The sequence below is a fragment of the Phyllostomus discolor genome, chromosome 9 (genome assembly GCF_004126475.2).
Source record: "Phyllostomus discolor isolate MPI-MPIP mPhyDis1 chromosome 9, mPhyDis1.pri.v3, whole genome shotgun sequence".
NCBI classification, from domain to species: domain Eukaryota; kingdom Metazoa; phylum Chordata; class Mammalia; order Chiroptera; family Phyllostomidae; genus Phyllostomus; species Phyllostomus discolor.
In genome coordinates this window covers 10837467-10858134 of record NC_040911.2, presented here as the reverse complement: position 1 = coordinate 10858134, position 20668 = coordinate 10837467, and the positions used below count along the sequence as shown (strand labels likewise).

Here is a 20668-nt window from a genome sequence, read left to right as displayed (position 1 = left end):
GAGAGAGGGAGAGAGGGACGGGAGGAGGGGGCTGGGTGGGGTGGGGGTGACAGGCAGAGAGGAGCCTGGTCAACAAGCCAGCACCACTCAGCCAGGAGGCCGAGGCCGGCCGGCTCCCGCAGCCGGCGCATCCAGTGTGAGCAGGCACATAGATTGCTTTCTTGGGGGCTCTTTGTCAGCCACCAACACAGGGAACACACACTGACACACACGTACACAAAGATCTGAGCCAGGTTGTGGGAGGTAAGTGGGGGAAGGAGAAGGAGGGGGCACCAGTGTCTGCGGTGGGCTTTCGGGTGGAGGGGCGGGGGGATGGGCCCTGAGGGGCTCTGGGGTGCTTGGGAGGTGGGCATTTCCAAGACTGTGTGCTTGTGTGGCGGTGGGGGACACACGATGACCTTCCCCTCCTCAGGAAGACCTAAAAGGGAAAGGCAACCCCCAGCGAGATCCCCCTGTGCTGCTGATTTTCAGGGACTTGTTGGCAACTCAGCGAGGGTTGCCATAGCTTTTTTATGTAGGGTGACCAGAACCGGCTGAAACTGGTTTGAGGCAGATCAGCTCCTGAACACAATGCAGTCACTGAGCTACTACAGTGGGATAGCAGCTTCCTCCCTCCATGGCAGCCAAAAGCAGAGGAGCTTGCAGGAAGGTGCCATCCCAACACAGTATGTGAATGCACACTAGACACCACACAGCACTGGTATGTGGCTAATGGAGTCCTACAAGACTCTGTGTAGAGAAGATGGGGAAAATGTGCAGGTTTGCAAGGTCTGAGATTACTTGGGCTTTTCCTGCCTTTTTCTTTTGCTTAAGGGATGGACAGGGAGCTGAGATTTATGACCCTTATTAAAGAAAAAAAAATGTGACTTGCTAGGGTGGGGACACTGGTTTATGCAGTTTCTGTCTCTCTCTTTTCTGCTTTTAACAAAACCAAACCAAAATGAACTGATGGATTTGTAATGGTAGTTTGTTTGTTGCTGGAGATTGCTACTTTGCATGCTTTTTTTCTCTCTCTCTCTCTTGCAGGGTATGTTCTGTGTTGTGCTTTTCCTTTTAGAAGCTACTAAAGGGTGTTGGGGATACTTCTGACTATTATGAAGGCCAAAAGGTAACAGTATTGTTCTAGGAAATGAGCAGGAATGCTTTCCAGTGATGCTGTTAAGGCATACATGCTGTCTTTTTTTTTTTTTTTTTCCCTTGTAGGCCTGTTGACTGGGGCTGCTTTTAACCCTTTCATGTTTGCAGAGAATGCAACTGTGTGACAGTAACTGAGCACTGGTCCAAAGTCTTTCCCAAAGGTCAAGGTTCACAAGGTGAGATACAATATTTTGAGCATGAATTTAAGTATTTATTTGAAGATCCACTCAGACACAAACTGACAGTGGATTGGTACCATGGAGATAATACTGGGTTTGGAGTGGAGAAGAGAAGAAAGACTCTCTTAATGTTACCCACGTTTGATGGGATTAGGGCGACTTGACCACGGTTTTTTCTGTCCAGGTGAAATCAGAATGACCTCATGAAATCGTGTGTGTCTGGTCACTGGGGAGAGTCAGGCCTGGAAAGGAGCGAATTGCGAGGATGGTAGGCGGCAGGGCCTGGTGGAGAATGCATTGTTTTGCATAAGACTAAAAGCAATGCACAGGGAGCCTTTTCCTCAACGATTACAAAAAAGAAAAAAAAAAAAGCCAGGACTTTGCCAAATCAAGACAGCCTTGCCACCTTTTTGGGGGTTGAGGGGGCTGCAGGTAGATCCGTCCTTTGTTCAGTCACCCCCTTTCTTTTCCTGGGCTCTCTGTGTTAGCCTGACAGGTTTCTCACTCCGAGTCCAGTGGTGGAATGGCTTTTATTGATTTGGGGGGCTGCTGACGGGGAGTGTGCCACTGGATTATTTGTGGCATACATTTTAATGTGGAATCCTAATGCAACACCCGGAGGAGAGCGGGTGAATCTGGCTTCATCTGTGGAGATGCCTGTTCACGCAAAGCCTTACAGCCCTGGATGGCAGAAAATGTCTGATGCCGTGCGAGACTGCGGTTCGGTTTGAGCTGGCTTTTCTTACGTACACCCCCCAGAAGCAGAGGTTTTGGAGAAGGGAGAAGGAAGCAGTCATAAGTATAGCCAAGGGAAGAACAAAGGCAGTGAGAGCTTACAGGGGAACACTAAACATTTTGCCTTGGGGTTCCTTGTGAAAAGAACTTCCACTTCCCCAAACAGGAAACCAGCAGCTCCAGAATCCCATCCAACATGATGTCATCAGCAGAGCTGGGTCTGTCTTCTGGCTTGGTAAAAAGGACAGTCAAGGGGAGCCCATACAAGACGGGACTGAAAATAAATTTCTCCCCTGCTTTGAAGAGGGTATTTTGTTCCCCTTCGCGGTCAGCAGGACTGAGCCTTTTCAGAAATGCCCAGGATCTTAGAATTGGTTGTGTGCAGGCATTCGGTGGGCGCAGTATCTGCCCTGGAGGGTGACAAGTAGGCAAGGGTTTTTATTGTTCAGGAATGTTGCATATGATTGCAGAGCGTCCAGCGTGTGGGAAAGCTGGCAGAGGGAGGCTGGAGTGTACATGGTTAGCTCAGAGTACTTTGTGTAGCATTTAACAGAGAGGTAAATGTGATCTTGGGCTGGTATACCAGTTCATAGCTTACATGCGGGGACGGAATTCTTTACAAGTCCCTGCCGCAGTTGGTTTTTCAGTTCTACGACGGTTTGGACGGCCAGGGGTGCTGTGCCTGAGTGTGGGCAGGAATCTGCTTGCAAAGCAGGTCCTGGTCCACGTTGCATGATATGCTGCTCCGGCTTTTTCGGTGCCAACGAAAACTCAGATGGCTAATATGATAAACCTTCATTAGCTGGGTACAATAAGCTGTTTTATAATTGAGTCCTTCACTCCCATCTTTAGAAAGCCAGTGGCTTGTATTTAACTTTGACAGCTAACCCTTGGCAGGGACTCTTTCTTGATGTAACATGTTTAAAAGCTCTTTTTGTAAAGCATTGCATGTCACAGAATGTTCTGGTTTACTCTCTCTGTGGTTTGGAGCTTTGTTCCTCCCCCTCCAGCAGAAGGCTCCTGGAAAATAGCATTTGTTTTGCATTTAGGCCGGTCTTACCAGCTGCAGATGCAAGTGTGAGGCTGGAGAGCTGGTTCTCCGGGGCGGCCATCGGGCAGCTCATCTTGGATTGAGGGCTGGCTCAGGTGGCGGCCTCCTGCTGAGGTCTGACAATGGCAGCCCAGGGCCCCGGGGGAGAGGATCAGAGTTTTCTGAGCTTGGGAATGTGAATGTGAGTGTGGAGGGCAGCAACGGCATTAGCATTTTCTTTCCTGGAGGCGCTGGGAGGGAGCAAACCGGGTGGCACCCACACTTGGGGCCGGGGGCCTGTGTGTGTGGCCGACCCCCCATCCCCTTGGAGGCAGCCACACCTGGAGCCCGGAGCCCAGCGCCCGGTCGAGATTGCCTGCGGCAGTCCCCAAGGCGACCATTCCCTCTGGAGCAGGAATGTGTGGGTTTGGCTGAAGAGGGTGCACTGGAAAGAAAGTGTCACTGGGTGTCGAACCTTTGCTTGTTTTTGTCATTTGCCTACTGAGAATGATTTTTCCCACGTGAAAGAACAGGGGATCCAGGGCTTTTAGAGCTCTAGCATCCTGGTTCAGAGGCCTCTCCATCTCCTTTTTTCCCCTCTTGCCTCACAAAGAGATTCCCTGCCTCCCTCCACCCTTTTTTAAAGGAGGGCCTAGGAAGGAGGCAGCCAACAAGTCAATGGAATTTTCTGCTCACACCTTTGACCAGGGTGGGTTAGAATTTTAGGGTTTCTAGACGCCCAGCCCCTGGATTTTCTCCTGCTTGAAATGCTTTCTGGAGCATTCCTGCGGGGTGTCGCCTGTCTTCTGCTGGTGTTGAGTAAGCCCCCGCACGCCCTTGGTAGGATTCCATCTGGCCTCGCACAGCTGCAGCAGAGGTTACCTGAACTGGGGAGCCTCACCAAGGTGGTCAACACGCGAGAAACTGAAAGGATCTGGGAAAGACCTGGGATTGCTCCCTCCTCGAGCACCCAGTAGGTCTCTTCCTCATCAGTACAGTGCAGGAGCAACAAGACACTGACTGCAGCCACCCCTTTGTGTCCATTACATTTAGGGAATGGTCTTCCAACAAGTTATGATTGACTCATTCATTGTTTCAATTTCTAAATTTCCACACGGTAAAATTGACTCGGTGGTGGACAGTTCTCTGGGTGTGATGAGCGGATGGCCCCGTGTATCTGCCACCACTGTCCATAATAAGGAACCGTTCCATCGCCCCCAGAATTGTCCTCCTGCCGCTGTCCCTTTGCAGTTGGACTCTGCCCCCCGCCCCAGCCCCCTGGCAGCCCCTGAGTGGTCCTGTCCCGGCATCTGTGTCTGTTCCAGAAGGGCGTACCCATGGCTTCTTTCGCTTGGCAAAGCGCCTCTGAGGTTCACCCATCTTACTCTGTGTATCCATGTTTGGCTCTTCTTGATGGTCACGTCGTGGACCTCTCTGGGGGTGGACCTGGGTTTTCTGTCCACTCCCCGACTCGAGGACATCAGGGTCATCTCCAGTGTTGGGTGACTGTGAAGAAAGCTGCTGGAACCTTTGCCCACGGGGCTTTGTTTGAACGTACGTTTTGATATCTCGTGGGTAAGGACTCTGGCGTGAGGTGGCTGGGTCTCATGGCGAGAACGTAAGGATGAGACGTTTGGATGAACATACGTTCCGCTCTCTCAGCTCACAGAACAAGACCTGGCCTTGTCAGCTGGGTCCGGGCGTTCCAAGGAGGAGGTCGTAGCGAACATTATCTGAAGACAAATGAGAGATGTGCGTGATAATAGACCACTCACTAACAGGATGACATGCTTTATAACCCAGAACTAATCGGAATTAGCCAAAAGTGGAAACAAAAAACGGCAAGTGGTAAAATCTCCTTTATTTCCCTCAGCAATTATTTTCAATCTCCCCAGAAACGTTTGGCGGTTGGATTTTTACATTTGCCTTCAGGTTCGGTGAGACGCCAGACCGTGATTGAACCAGAATTGTGGAAAGTGGTACCAAAGATCTCTGTTGAAAATCTCAGTCGTACAAACAACTTAATTACAATTTGTCCGACTTCCTGCCTGCCAAAATATTGGTTGTGTTTTAATATTTGAAGTTATTATTCAGCTTTTATGCCTTTTAAGGAAGTGAAAATCATTGTGCAATATCAAAGCAATGAAGTGGGTAGATTTTGGAGGCAGGTGTGTGTGTGTGTGTGTGTGTGTGTGTGTGTATGTGGATAAAATAGTGTTAAAGACCGGGAGAACCCGTAGGAAGAACAAGCAGACCAAAGTTGGGGTGATGTAGAGGGGGGAGCCCAGAAAAGAAAGTGGGGAGCGATGTTTAATTGGGGGTGATTTCACCTACGTAACAGATGCTTATGGAGCGTTAGGCACTGGGAGCACTGAAGGGAGAGGGATCCAGAGGAAAATGAGTGGGAAGTGGCCTCCCAGGTGCTGTGACAGGCATGTGAATGGGCCACCCGATGCCATGTGTCCGGAGAGGAGCCCTTGAAGAGGTGGCTTCCCGGCTGGACTGGGAACGGCCAGTGAGGACAGGTAAGGCAGGCAAGACTCGGGGGGAGGGGGGGAGGAGGGTCTCTAGGGGCAGCGTGTGGAGGGCACTGAGGGAGTTGGTGTGGCCGGCGGTTTGGGAGGGTGCGGTGTGGGCGAATAGAGGAAGCTTAGGAGACGGTCAAGGGCCAGACGACTGAAGGTCAAGTCTGTACAGTCCATCTGTGCGTGGACTTCCTTGTCTAGGCAGCCTCGGCGGAAAGACTTAACTTCTAGCCCGGGCTGGGTAGCTCAGTAGGTTAGAGCGTCGTCCCGATACACCAAGGTTGCAAGTTTGATCCCCGGTCAGGGCACAGACAAGAAGCAAGCAATGGATGCATCAATAAGTGGAACAAGCCCATCTCTGTCTTCCTCTGTCCCTTCCTCTTTCTCTCTAAAATCAATGTTAAAAAGAGAGGCTGACTTCTAATCACAAAGGTCCTGGGTTTGTCCCTGGGAAGGTGAGGTGGGAGCGGTTCAGGCTGGAGGCAGGGAGTTCCAGCGATGGGACCAGGGCAGATCTGGAGGGCAGACCAGGGCCTGGTCCAAGGTGCAGGCAGTGGGGATGGGGTGACTGCTTTGGGGGCAGGCGTGCGGGTGGCGGTGCCTGGTGAGGGACAGGGCACGACAGGAAAGGGTGGCTAGGGGCTCTCGGAGGTGACCTGCTGGTGTGGTTTCGTGGCCGAGATCCGGAATTCAGAAGGCAGAAGAGATTGGGAGGGTGGAGGTGGTGGAGGGGCTGGATGCGGTGAGTTCCGGCTGCGGTTGGGTGGCCTGTGGGCGTGGCCTTTGTCTCCCAGATCTGTGTGGGCGTGAGGTCTAGATTGGGAGGGATTTGCATAGGCCAGAGATGACAGAGGAAAGGTGGCAAACGGGTTGAGTTTAGGGTCTCCTAGATTAATGGTTTCTGTGATAAAAACCATACGTGAAGTAGAGGGGTGGCCAAGGAACTTGAGATGCACGCTTCCGGAAGCTGGAGGGCCCGTCCCCGAAAGGCAGAAAGGAGTGGCTGATGTCTGCAGAGCCTGCCGCTCGGCCCGGGGGGCCTTCCCAGGTATTCTGTCATTCATACGGAGACCATGAGGTGAGCTGCGTCCCGTTGTCCCCTGTGGTGCCGGTGGGGAAACTGAGGCAAAGATCCCAGCCTGGCCAGGGTGTGCCAGCTCATAAATGGCTGTAGAGGCAGAATTTGGCTCCTGCCCCTTACCACCGGGCTCTTCAGCCTTGGGGGAGCACAGTTGGTGGACATGGGGGACCGTGGAGGGGGTGCAGGGGTGCAGGGGTGGAGAGAGGGCCCGGAGAGAGCTAAGCACGCCGGTGACGTCCAGGTGAGAAGCGGTAGGTGGTCAGGGTGAGAGTGTATAATGGACCCGTCGGAGCCCTGGGAAGGGCCCTTGTGATGAGCGGGTTTTCCTGACGAGTGTCACGCAGAGAGAAGCTGTGTCTATACCAGAGACAGTGCTGGGAATAGCGTGTTGAAAAGGCAGAGGTTGGTACCGGGACAAGGATGAGGATATACATTGGAAGGGAGAAGGAACAAAGAGGTGCTTTTGGTTTATTTATCCTTTGAAAAGGATGAGAAAATCAAAGTAACTCTGAAAAGTGGTGGCGAGAAAAACCTTTTGTTCTGACAATGAACGAACACAGGTTAAAGGATTCTTTGCATGGTCTCCGTTCTATTTAAGAATGAGGGGCGGGAGCTAATTCTGCTTAATCTAAACCTGAAGACTGAAAGAGCTATTTTTAGGCAAACTCAGTGGCCTTTTTCGCTCTCCCAAGCAGGCTTTGTATTGTTTTGTTTCTAGTCAAACATTATTACAACTTGACATAATTAGAGATTCCAGGCATCTTGAAGGATTCGGAGGCTTGAAGATAAAATCAAGGTGGTGCAGTTCTTGAATGTTTTCTCAACTCAGCCTTTTCCTTCCTTAAACCCCTGCTTCCCAAAGGCTGACTCAGAGTCTAATAATGGGTATTGATTTTGATAGTTTTCTTCTGTGAGGAACACATTCTTTCTAGGTAAGAATTAGATTGCTGGAAAACTTACTGGGTTAGAAAAGTCAAACATTTACAGTGATCCTCTCTCATTTCTACAGTGAGCCACGGTGGGGTGGAGGGGGAGGGGTCATCCAGGGTTGGATAGCAGGTCATCCCGGGGTGGAGGGGTCATCCCGGGTGGGACTAGAACTCGGCATTCTGGGCTCCCAGTCTAAGGCTGTTGGATCATTACGTTCTCTCTGCCTTCCGAAATTTATCACATGTGTTTTGATGGTCTGTAAGTCAGCTCATATTACAATCTTTATATCACGAGAAGCTGAAACCATGAGTTATTCAAATTAAGCCTGATGCAGGTAGTAGGTACTCACTGATAAGCCGGTCCTTAACACTTTTGCTGATTTAACCTAGCGAGTGTGGGAGAGGTGGTTTGAGGTTTGTAGCTTGAGAATGGATTGTGCCTAGTGTTGCAGTTAAATCCGGGGGGTAAGGCCACAGAGGTTTTCGGTTGCCTTTGTCCTCAATGACACTGACCTCTGTTCTGCCAGTGACCTTGAGCAAGGTACTTACATTCTGAGCCATACTTTTCTTGAGGGGTTTATTAGGAACGAAGGCATATAAAAGCACTTAGCAGAGTGCCAGGTACATGGCGTGCGTCCTGTAAAACCTCAGCTATTCTGTCTTCTCCAGCCCCGTTCTCAGAGAAGGGCATTTTTTTCCCCTGTCTAGAAGTGAGTTGTTTCTCCTGGCGTTCCTTTGATCTCATTTAAAAGTGGGTTTATTTTTTGCGGGGGGTGGGCACCGTAGAAACACATACAGCGAGTGTCCCCCGCCTGGTCTGCAGGCCTTCAGTTCCGGCTGCCCTGCATCTGGCTGAAGTGGTGAAATGTGGGCAGGAGGGTAGCATGCTTGCTCCTACTTGGCAGTACCTTCGTTTGTAGGTGGGAAATCTTGCATGAGTTTTGCGGTTATAATCTCGTTCTTCGGTGGTCTTTGCTTCTAGGGAAATGCAGCCCGGTCAGTGAGTGGCTGTAGTCTGCATCGCCTGTCTGTTGGTGTAAGGTAACTTACACTGCCCTGAGTTTTTTTTAAACAACTGGATCGTGCAGGTGTGGCAGGTTGGCTACCCCCTTGGATCCATCCCTTCCCCCTGGCACTTTGCTCCCCACGTTTGCTCCCTGGGACCGGGTAGTGATGGAAGATTGCGTGGAGAAGGCACCCGAGGAATGATTCCGTGTCTAGAACTGCTCCGCCCATGGTGGGCGCCAGCCACCCAGGGCCGTTTGGTTTGGGCACGTGCAGGATGGCTGGTCCCAACTGAGATGAGCCGTGAGCGCACAGCGCACGCCGGATTTCGAAGGCTTATACGACAGATAGAACGTAAAATATGTCATTAGGAGTTTCTGGTACCGACTACGTGTTAGAATGCCACACCGACTGGAAAGTAGGAGCTCCGATGGCATCCTGCACTCGGTGTACTCGGTCCTTCACGGGACACCCAGCGTGCCCTGCGTTGTCTCGGTGCCTGTCCCTTGGTAGAGCTAGGGTCCCTCTCCCGTGAGAGTGGCTGTCCCATAGCCCTTATATTTCCATGCCCGCCTTTATTTATTTATTTATTGTATTAAAATTTATTCATATATATGAAAAAATTTTAAAAAATCAGTTTGCCCCATGTTATTTAGTGTTAGTGTTGGATGTACAGCAGGGTGGCCAGACACTCACACACTTTACAGAGTGTCCCCCTGGCGTGTCCAGTGCCCAGGAATCACCACGTTACCGATGGTATCCATGTCCTCACTGAAAGCACGAGGAGACATCACCTGTGTGCCTCAGTCCCCCTTCTGGTTCTCAGGACCGAAAAGCTCCTTGGTCCTGGTCTAATCAGCTGTGGCTTTGGGTGGCAGGGTCGCTGCTCACCCTACACAGTGACAGTTCTCACTGGGCTTGTGAGACACTCCCCAGGGGGGGTCTGTAGAGTAGGGATCGTGCAGGCAAATGCTCCTAGCCATCTCCAGTGTCGAGGTATCCCGTATTTTGCAATGGGATGCTTTCTGGAGGGCGTCTTGCGGTCTGAGCGAAGTCTGGTGGCTGCCGTTGTTCAGCATCCTCAGAGCCGTCGAGGGAGGGAGTAAGGGCAATGAGAAATGATTTGTACATGTTCATGAGTGAAGTTGAACAAGCCGGAGGCAGTGAAAGAGGGGGCCGAGCTTGTGTGGAACGTGCTCCCGTTCCTACGCGAGAATGGCATTGTTGCCCCGTGGGAGAGATGGATTTCCTCGGTTTGTCTCATCTTCCCTCTCTTCCCCTCATGGCCCGGAGTGCAGCGTCTCTACATGACCACGCTGTTTGGGGGTGGGGCCTGCGGCTGTGCCTTAATTCATTATGCTCAGAAAATAGCTTACCCCTTAGTGAATTGAATTTGTGTCCTTCGTTTTTATACTGTTTTCTGAGATGCTCGCTTGGATTCTAGGGGTAGAGGTGAAGGGAAGAATCCAAAAAAAAATTAAGATTGACTCTAAGTAGAAATTTTGATAAAGGTAAATTTGGGGCAGAATTGTTGAAAAGAAGAGGGATGGACGGTGGAAGGAGGAAACGATGGGGAAGTTAAGACACTTGGCATGAGAAGAAACTATACGGAGGACGCTGAGCACAGGTTTCTGGCGAGGACAGGGATTCTGAGCCGGACACAATGAAACACAAGTCTCGGGGAAGATGAGCTGAAGGGTGGCGCAGCCGCCCTGGGCGAGTGCAGCGGAGGAAATGGCTCGGAGCCACTTTTGATTGCTGAGCAGTGGGGTCTCACAGCCACCCTGACGAGTGGGTGCTCCGGACCCCTCCTGTGCCTGAGGAACTTGAGGCTCTGAGAGGTGAACAGATGTGCCGAGGCAGGTTGCCAGTCTGTGGGGGTGGGCGTTCACACCTGGTCTTTCAGACCCCAAAGTCTATACCTCTTAACCGTTCTTCAGCATCGTAGCCAAAGGAACTGAGCTCTCGTGAGTGTAGGAATGGAATTTTTTCTGTTTACTCAAAATCACGAAAACAATGTTGAGCTTTTGATTTTTGTTTTGTAAATGCATATAGTAAGTGCTGATGGTCTGAGGAATGCATTGGACTGAGACACTGGGGGTAGGAAATTTGGCCAGACAGAGGGGTAGTTCATGCATAATGTTCAGGGTCTCGCCCATACACAGATGTGTATTTGAGGCCTCTTGTAGGGAGGGATGAGTGTTGTGTGTATGTATGTGTGGGCCTGTGTGTATGTTTGAGGCCCCCCGCAGGTACATATCCTGCTGGCGAAACGCAAGTCTGGTTTACGTGGCCAATGTTAATTTTGGGAAAGATTAAACACATAGCCCAGCAGTTGAGTAATAATAATAATTACACTTGAGTGGTTTTGATGTAGATGACTCACAGAATTAAAAAAAACTTTCTGTTCCTCTAATCTCGAGCGTTAGGATATTGTTGACCTCTGTTGGCGTTTCAAATTTAGCTGTAAGTTCTTTGGTTACAGGATGCTCTAATTTCAGGTCGTAGAGGATGGGACACATTTGTCCTGCATCTTAGAAGACCTGGCCAGGCTGCCTTTCTACAACAGGCACTTCGGGGAAGGAAACTTGGCATCATGCCCTGGTGGTTGTTGGGAATTCTGATGGCGTCTGTCTTATCGTCACCACTTTAGGAGCAGAGTTGTGGCTTGGTTTCTTGTAGGGCTCTCTCTGTGTTAGAACCTATTGCTGACCTTGTGTTGATGATATCATAACTCCAAATAATAAATATTTACTGTCTTCCCAGGTCCTGTGGTAAGCAGCTATCTGGATTGTTTTCTTTTCTTTTATGATTTATTTATTTATTTCTAGACGGAGGGGAAGGGAGAGAGAGGGACAGAAACATCAGTGTGTGGTTGCCCCTTATGCGCCCCCTACTGGGGGCTGTGCCCACATCCCAGGCATGTGTCCTGACTGGGAATTGAACCGGCGACCCTTTGGTTCGTGGGTTGGCACTCAGTCCACTGAGCCACACCAGCCAGGGCTGGATCGTTTTGTTTAATGCTCATGATAACTCCATGAGGTAGATCTGATTTCCATTTTATGCTGGAAAAATCCAGCTTGAAGAAGTGAAGGAACTTGCTCGGAACCAGGTAACTTTTAATCCGAAGAGCCAGGACTCGGTCTAGTGTGTCTTACTCCGAAGCCCGTGCTTTCAAGCAGGGCTGTGCACTGCGGGTTACAGGTATCGTTTCTGCAGCTGGTCGGCCGCGGGCTCGGGTGTCTTGGAGGTTCAAAGCCTCTGCTTCTGGGTCCACCGACATTCCCCCTGCTGTCACGATCCAGGAGGCATTTCTTGCTTGGTCAGTGCCACCGATGTGGCTGTGGCGACAGAAGATAGGTGAATGTGGAGAGACCTCCCGTTTCCTCTCCTGGTTTTCCTTCCTTTACCAGATGCGTGTGCGCCTGCTTCTGTGTGTGTGCATCTCACACCACAAATGGCTTCCTTTCGACAGTGCTCACTGACCCAGCCAAACCAGGTTTTGGACTCATTTTCACGGCATCCACGTGAAGGCAGAGCCCCTTTAGAAATAAATACCTCTGTGTTCTTCTTCCTCCATAGTGGGCCATTTGTCCCCTTGGGCTGATGGGGAGGTACCCCTGGGGAGGCACCGCCAGGAAAAGCGTGGAGGTAGAATTGTTCACACGCTCTCTTCCGAAGGCTTTCCTGCTTCCTGCTACCATTTCTCAAGGAAAACCCTTTCTTAAACCTTGTTTCAAGAGTCTCCTGAAAGCGTCCAGCCTCAGATAAGCTTGGGTGGCGCCCTCAGCAGGGATCCCGGTAATGAGATGAGATGCATGTCCAAAGTTCAGGGAAGCCTCGAGGAAAGAAGTGTGGGTGTATTGAGCCCAGCATTTCCCACATTCGTAGCCTGTAGTCACCCCTCTTCCCTCTTTCCGATGGGAAGTTGAGTAACAGGAGGAGCACTCCTGGGCCAGCGTTGCTCCAAGCGGTGGGCTGTCTCGGATGAAATAAATGACCCGCGAGAGGACCTTAGGAGGAGTACCAGCGAGCGTCCCCCATCCCTCCCCTTCGAAGAGAGCAGTGGTTGGTGGGATGACGTCATTAATTCTCTTTCTCTGTGTCATTTTGTTTTCTATCTACTCCAGGAAGAGAACTTTTGTAGGGGCTTATTTGTAACCAACAGCCAGGGGGCATGCTGTAAACGATAACCTGGAGGGGTGCTCTCAGTGGTAAAAGATGAAAGAACCATATTTCATAATTCCAACCACGTGGGAGGTGGAATGGGTATCTGGTGAGAACTGTGTAGTGATCAGGCGATGGCCTCACTTGGAAATGTAAGGAGAGTTGTGATGGCTGTGCAGGGAGCCCACTCGTCCACACCCGTCGCAGTTGGTGGGAGGGGCCAGGGGCGGGGGCAGTGAGCTGCTGCGGGGACTGGCCGCCATCTCCGCACTAGGAGGCTCTGCTGTGGGTGACCAGGGGGAGTAGTGGGTTTATCGTGATGGGGAGAGGACAGGACGGTGAGGAGGAAGTCTGTGCCTGCAGAGCAGGGTTTCCAGCGTCAGCCCCGCTGGCATGCGGGGCTGGGCCATTCCTTCTCGTGGGGGTGTCCTGTGTGCACGGAGGATACTGAGCAGCATCCCTGGCCTCCCCTCTCTCATCCACCAGAGGCCGGTAGCAGCCCCTTCCCCCTGCCACGTGGTGACAACCCAAGAGGCCTCTGGACAGTGCTAATTATCAGTGGTGGTGGAGGGGCTAAATCCCCCTCTTCCCACCCCTCCCAGTTGCTTTGGAGCAAGAACAATACTTGTAAACTGGGTAGTGAAATTCCAAAAGAAAGACCTCCCAGGGAAGCAAGCAAGCAAGCAAGCACGCACGCAGGCACGCAGGCACGCAGGCACGCAGGCAAGCGTCTTTGAGCTCTGAAATCCCCCAAGGAGTGGAGAAGTGCCTTCAGCAACTCATTTTCTCCTCCACGTTTTCTCATGTTGGAAGTCTCAGCAGTGCTTGCAATTATTTATTGATTAAATATTTTATCTATTTTTAGAGGGGGGAAGGGAGGGGAGGGAGAGAAACATGGCTTGCTTGCCTCTTGTACCCCCGACCGCGGACCTGGCCCACACCCCAGGCATGTGCCCTGATCGGGAATCGAATTGGCAGCCTCCTGGTTTGCAGGTGGGCACTCAGTCCACTGAGCCACACCAGCCAGGGCAGCTTGCAAATAGTTTAAATTTCGTATGTAACACCCAGAAAAATTCCTGGTAAAGTGAGAAAGAAAACAGCAAAAAGTAGAGCTGCTGGTTGGATTGAGTATTTCAGGGACAAAGGATTTAGGATTCGTGCACAGAAATGTAGAGAGGGCTTACTCAGGTGACAAAAGGAAAAATTACTTTGAAGTTCCCCTTTTTGTACTCAAAATATCACTTCTTGTTTAGGAAATCTATACTTTGCTTCCAGCTAGAACTGTAGAGATGCTACTATAAACTGTGGTGTTGATAACATTCTGACGGAAGCTTCTGTAAACCCTTAGGAATTTTCCTCCTAAACTGAGAATGCTATGCTTTTCGTCCTCAAAGGCATAGGTAAGCAGTTTCTTAGTTCTGACATACTGGAATTCACCAGGCATGCTTCGTTTGAAAAGGCAAAAAAAAAAAGAGGCAATTGACATCCAACAGTGAAGGAATTTAGACATTTTTTTCGGCCTTTCTCATCGTGAAGCTATTTGAAAACCCCAGTTCAAGCGGAGGCAGTCATGAATTTTCCTGGGGTTTATTAACGGTGACACATTCCGCCCAGACCCTTTTCAGAATTTCTCGTTGACGAATTCGTAAACCGCCAGCACAAGGGTCTTGCAGTTAAAAGAATGTCTGTCCTGTGGGAAGTGGAGCTTGTACAAAATCACCTCTGACAATGGCCAGGATGGATGGTTTTGACAGTCTAAATCCATGGGAAATTTAAACCTCCATCTCCTGCCTTGTAGATACAAGATTCTGAAAATATACACCTGCACTTAGGTGGATGAAGTTTGAAAAACATTTTTTTTCCTTGTCAGAATGTTTGGTGTTCATCCTAAGCCTTTCTGTGAATTTTACATATAGCAGTATATTTTATCTGTCTACATATAAACCTGTGAAATGCAGTGTACTTATTTTTAAAAATTTTAATGTAGTGTGTGTGTGTATATAGTTTTATGACCTGACTTTTTCTCACTAAGTGGTATATTCTGATTGGGCCACATCAGTGTCTAGAGTAGCTGTACCTTACTGTTAAGGTAGCACTCTGTATACCTTAGTGTACACATAGTACTCTGTAAAAAAGATGCACCATAAACAAGGTAAGTGTACTCAACACAATGGGATTGTATGCTTAAAAATGGTTAAGGTGTGCCCTGGCTGGTGAGGCTAAGTGGATCGAGTACCAGCCTGCAAACCCAAGGGGTTGCTGGTTCGATTCCCAGCCGGGCACTTGCCTGGGTTGCAGGCCAGGTTCCCAGTGCAGGTGGTGCGTGAGCGGCAACCACACATTGATGTTTCTCTCCCTCTCTCCCTCCCTTCCCCTCTCTAAAAATAAACCAAGAAACATCTTTAAAAAATATAAATGGTTAAGGTCCATACACTTTATATGACATGTATTTTATCATAGTTAAAAAAGGAATGTACCATAACCAACTGACTCATTTCCCTGTCGGTGGACATTTGCGTGCGTCCCAGTGTGTAGCTGTGTTACAAATGAATAACCTCACCACACACTTTATACGCTGGCCCCCCCACTTTGGACAATTTTGTTTCTTTGGTTGAAAACGTTGCCCTTGTGCCCTAAGATCAACACTGTCTCCAGACACAGCCAATAGCATCCTTGCCCCTTTCTCTTTGGAGTAACGAAGGAAAAGGCAGGTTTTTTCCTGGCCTTGAGTGTATGGGTTGTGGCGGTGTGGTTGGGGAGAGAGAATTCTGCAGTGGTCTCCTTAGCCGAGTGTTTCATTCCAGTAGCTCACAAACTCGCGTGGGGCCTGGCCCATTCCTGCTCTGAGCGCCTTTTTACTGCCCCAGACCAGGTGTCCACAGAGATGGTCAGCTCAGGGAGAGCACCCGCGCCCCAAAGGCATTCCTGGAGGTGAAAGGAAGGACGCCCCTAGGGAGAACACAGCCAGATAACCGGGTTAGGCGGCCTATCCCGTCACCCAGTTGTGCAGGCAGAGGAGGCTGTGGGCAGGAGGAACTCGGCCTGCCTTCGGGTCCGCCTGCAGTGGCTGCCTGCAGTTGAGTCAACTCTGAACTCCTGTTTTCATTGGCTTTTAGCGGAGCCATCTTTTGACTTGCTGACCTGAGGGTAGTCCTGCTACCCTCACGTTTACTTTCTGCTTTCTGAAGAAAAACACGGGGGCGTGTATTTTGGGAAGCTTTGTATATTCAGTAAGTAGATGCCCCACTGTTCAAGAACCCTAGCACTCATGGTAAGTCAGCACTATTCTATTTTCAGCTCTGCAGCCAGAAAAAGAAAACAGTGGTCACGTGGAATGACTGGCGTTGCTTAATTTGGGGATGCTGGATGCACGTTTGGTCACAGGCTGATCCAGGATGTGCCCTGCGTGTCACGGGTGAGGGGGTGTGGTGGGAGGAGAGGACGGTAAAGAAACTGTCCCGTCTGCTGGCAGCAGCAACCCCGGGACCTATCCATCATCTTCCATTTGGGCCAGAAAACCACAAAGCAAAGCAGAACCCCCACGCTCGAGCACTCAGGAGTGCCTGTCCTGCTCGACTAGCTCCTGTCCATGGAAGTGTCCTCTTCCAAATCCAAGCCCCTCTCTGAGAGCTGGAGACATGCTGAGGCCAGAGGGGGGGGGCGAGCTGTGGTCAGTCCCACTTCCTGAGGAAGTGGCCGCCTTTGTGAAAGCCGTGTCACCCGGGAGTCCCACAGGGCCGAGAAGGAGAGATTGCATGCAAATTGATTTTCCTTTGAGCAGGGGCTTTGGAAGGGAAGGAGCCCTCCACAAACGGTCTTTTTTGTTAGGTTAGTGCCTTTTCTCAAAAACGGTTTCTTACTGCTCTGCTCTTCTCTATTCTCGTTGCCTTTTGTGGGTGTCTTGCACTCCCAGAAATCAGAACCTCGACAGAGAGGACTTTGGGTCTTCTGTTAAGACCTTTTTGGAATTACGCTCTGATGTAAGTTATGAAAAGCCTAATGTATTTTAGGGGAATCTAGTCACTTGAATGATAAGACACAGTCTTTATGGGACGTTTAATTTTGTATAAGCAGACTTAGGATAAAAACTCTTGAGTAGTTCATTTATTAATAGAAATTAATAACTGAAAATACCAGAAAATTAGGAATTTGGAACTTGCATGTGATTTTAGCAAACTGCAAATGAAAATCAAATAGCAGTCACCACCGGGGGAATGTCAAGAAGCACTTGGAATGCACCCTCTCGTGGCTCAACATCACGGGTTTTCTAACCAGATATTTTCGTTTTGTGTTTTCTTTTTTCTTTTTTAAAAAAGATTTTATTTATTTTTAGAGAGAGGGGAAGGGAGGGAAAAAGAGAAGGAGGAAAACATGCATGTGTCGTTGCCTCTCATGCACCCCCAACTGGGGACCTGGCCTGCGACCCTGGCATGTGCCCTGACTGGGAATCGAACCAGCGGCCCTTTGGTTTGCAGGCTGGCCCTCAAGCCACTGAGCCACGCCAGCCAGAGCTTGTGTTTTCTTCTTGAAAATGAGCATGTATATGATTCATTCCCCCCTCGCCTTCAGCATATTGAGGGCCTGTTTTCTCTTTCCTCCGTTCTCCTTCCTTTCTCCCCCACTCTCTCTTAACACACCGAGAACTGCAGGCTCCAGAGGCAGCCAGGTAGAGGTGACCGCACTCCTCCTGGGCCTGTCCTTCCAGGTAGCAAATCCATCACGTGGTCGTGGTCTTTTTTCTTTCCCTTCAAAACAGGTTGTCTTTCTTGAGCCATATACCATATACCCATGTTACATCTTTTGCTTTTTCTTCATATCAGTCTTACTCTCCTCTCACGTATATTTTTTCATTTTAAAATAAAATCCAGTCATTAAGAAAACAGCATTCAGAATAATTTGTCCGCTGTACTTCAAAGGCCGTTTCTTCAGAAGTGGAGCAGGTGCTTAAGAAATCCCAAGTCAGATGAAACGGTCAGGACCCTGGGCTTATCTAAATTGCTTTCCTTCTCCCCAGAGGGCAGTTTCTGTGCTTGGGGCTCCGGTCGCCTCCCTGCTAGAAAGGGTGGTTATCACGTCTTTAGTGACTCTGGTTACTTTTTGACCTTTGAGTGTACCTAGTATCTGCTTGCTGAAATCTCCAGGATTCTGAAAAGTACTGTTAGAGGAATTCTTGATTCCTCTCTTTTTTGAAAATTTAAAATGTAATAAAAAGTATGGTAGAAATGACATGTCAAGTACTACCTGTATTCTTAGCAGCCACAATTTTAAATGTGAATTTTTTAAAAGATTTTATTTATTTATTTTTAGAGAGGGAAGGGAGGGAGAAAGAGAGAGAGAGACAAACATCAATGTGAGGTTGCTGGGGGTCATGGCCTGCAACCCAGGCATGTGCCCTGACTGGGAATCAAACCTGCGACATTTTGGTTCGCAGCCCGCGCTCAATCCACTGAGCTACACCAGCCAGGGCAAATGTGAATTTCTTTGTAAGCACAACTGTTCCCTTATCTTCCCCCTCTCCTCTTCCTCTTCTTGGGACCCCTCCCTTCTTCTAGTAGGTAAAGGGCTCCTTCCTTTCCTTATTGGGAAGGGACCTTATCCCTTATCCCTTATCCTCAGGGACCTGGGACCCTTGTACTTAAGAACATTTAAAAGTCACCAGGTAAAACAGATTATGTTTCATAAATGGGGTTAAAAAGGTTTCTTATACTTGGCTTTGGTCTGTGATTTTGCATGTTTTAAGGCTTTTCACTGAAAATGAGAATTTATAACAAGTTTGGCTAAAGTCACCTTGGGAAGTTGACCAGCTTCCTCATTCTGCACTTCTCACCAGCCCTCTTTGTCTTGTTGGCCACGCCGGTTTCTTCTCATCCCAGCACGAAAGGGCGTTGGGTGCCAGCCTATGTCAGGTTGCCTTCTTGAGGAACTTTGAGGTTCACACTTGCCTTGAGTTGGGGAAAATAATTTATTGTTTAATTTTTTTTTTAAGATTTTAAAAATTTATTTATTTTTAGAGAGGGAAGGGAGGGGGAGAGAGAGAGAGAGACAGACAGACAGAGGGAGAGAGAGAGAGAGAGAGACATCAATGTGTGGTTGCTGGGGGTTATGGCCTGCAACCCTGGCATGTACCCTGGCTGGGAATCGAACCTGGGACACTTTGGTTCCCAGCCCGAGCTCCATCCACTGAGCTATGCCAGCCAGGTATTGTTTAATTTTTTTAAAAAGTATTGACTTGAGAGAGAGAGATCGATTTGTTGCTCCCCTTACCTTATGCATTCATTGAATTGGTTGATTCTTATATATATGCCCTGATGGGGGTTCAAACCCCTAACCTTGGCATATTGGGACCACTCTCTAAACTACTGAGCTGCCCAGCCAGGGCTGTTTATTGTCGAGATAGGATTTCTTCCAGGCTAAGATACCTTAGGACAATGAAGCTAGAAGAGGACTGAACTATCAGGCAGATGGATAGTAGGTGAAAGCTGTCCCCCGGCCAGCCACGTTTACCGTGAAATCAAGGCCGTGGAGTTTGCTGATGGGTGGAATGACCGAAGTTTGTCTTTGAGACATGTTAAGTATAAGAGTTATGATTTAAGAGCACATAAGTAAATGATTTTAATGTCCCCGTTTCCCTCATCTTTCATTTTATCCGATGAGTTAAAAATACATCTTCAGAATTTTAAAGCAAATGGGTGAAACTCAACACTGTATGCCTTTAAGGTTATTTTTTGAAGTGTTCTTATTTTTGCAAGGAATCTTGAAGGAAGGTCTCTGGTTTCTTGCTTTGGCAAATGTCTTTGGAAAATACCACGATCTGAATTTCAGAGGGCGCTCTTAAACGAATGTGTGTGGTGAGTGAACGTGGTGGACATTATGGGACATGATGGAAACATGGGACGATGTCTGTGACATGGGGGAACATAGACAAGTCTAGTATGTTAAAATTACATATGTGTATGTGAATTTGTGATTATGTATGACTTTAGAAGTGTACACCCCGAAGGTTATCAGAGCTAATCTCTGACGAGTGGGCCTTCTGGAGACTTACTTTTTGTCGCTTATACTTCTAGGGTTTAGAGTATTAGCAGAAAGCATATACTATTTTTAATAATAAAAATGTTAAAAATCTATAACGTGAAACGGATCGTGAATCAATGGCAGCCTTTGGCTAAAATAAAGCTCTTTCCCTCGGTGCCGCATGGGCATCGAAGAGCGATTCTAGTGGAGTAGCAGCGTTCACGTAGAGATTGTGGGCACGCTGGCGAGGACGCCCCTGAATGGGGGAGTGAAACAGCGCAGCTGGGACGCCGTCACTGCAGCCGGACTCCACGGAACTTCTGCTGCTGGCGGACGGGATGATGGGGTTCTCGGCCTTCCCTTTCTGTCGTGTTCGGTACACAGAACGTCCTGAGAAGTGCTTATCAATAAACGGAGCAAGTGGGTCATTCCAGGTTATCAAGTCAGCAGTTTCTGATTTGTACTTCAAAGAAAAAGAAGGAGAGCTAGACGTTTCGGGGAGTTGCTGAATCTCGCCTGTAATGGGATAAGTTAATGATAGCTTTGAGACAGGAGGTAATTGGGAAGCTGTATGCCTTTTTGGACCTATGTGCTTGTTACTTAATATACTCGAACTGCCTGCGGGCCTAGCTCGCCTGGGAAGGGGTTGGCTGTGACATTTTGTTTATCTCGTCAGGGTTTGGGCTCTGCTTCTCGTGTGTGTAAGCAACGATGGTGTGGAGAGGGGCGGCTTGTTTTAACTTTACCTGTGGGTCAGCTGGGTGGTTCCAGAATATCCTGGTCCTTCTGGGAAGCCCCCAGAATGTTCGCTGCGTGTAAGGTGGCTTTTTCCTTGTCGTGTCAGTGCCTTTGGTAGTGACATAGAG

At 49.2% G+C, this 20668-nt stretch overlaps 1 protein-coding gene across 9 annotated transcripts in view; it reads left to right on the top strand.

The window, feature by feature from the left end:
* The window catches only part of ZNF532 (zinc finger protein 532), a 98859-nt gene that overhangs the window by 827 nt on the left and 77364 nt on the right, over positions 1-20668 (top strand). For 2 of the 9 annotated variants that reach the window (XM_036010074.1, XM_036010067.1), the window contains exons 2-4: positions 1027-1108; positions 1204-1313; positions 5423-5606. The exons of 1 other annotated variant lie outside the window; for it this stretch is intronic. In XM_036010074.1, the coding sequence (XP_035865967.1) occupies positions 5522-5606 (85 nt within the window). In that variant the 5' untranslated portion in view covers positions 1027-1108; positions 1204-1313; positions 5423-5521. Of the gene's footprint in view, positions 1-50; positions 244-341; positions 701-1026; positions 1109-1203; positions 1314-5422; positions 5607-20668 lie in introns of those variants that run through there. 6 more of the 9 variants (XM_036010072.1, XM_036010071.1, XM_036010068.1 and 3 more) reach the window with 5 other exon arrangements.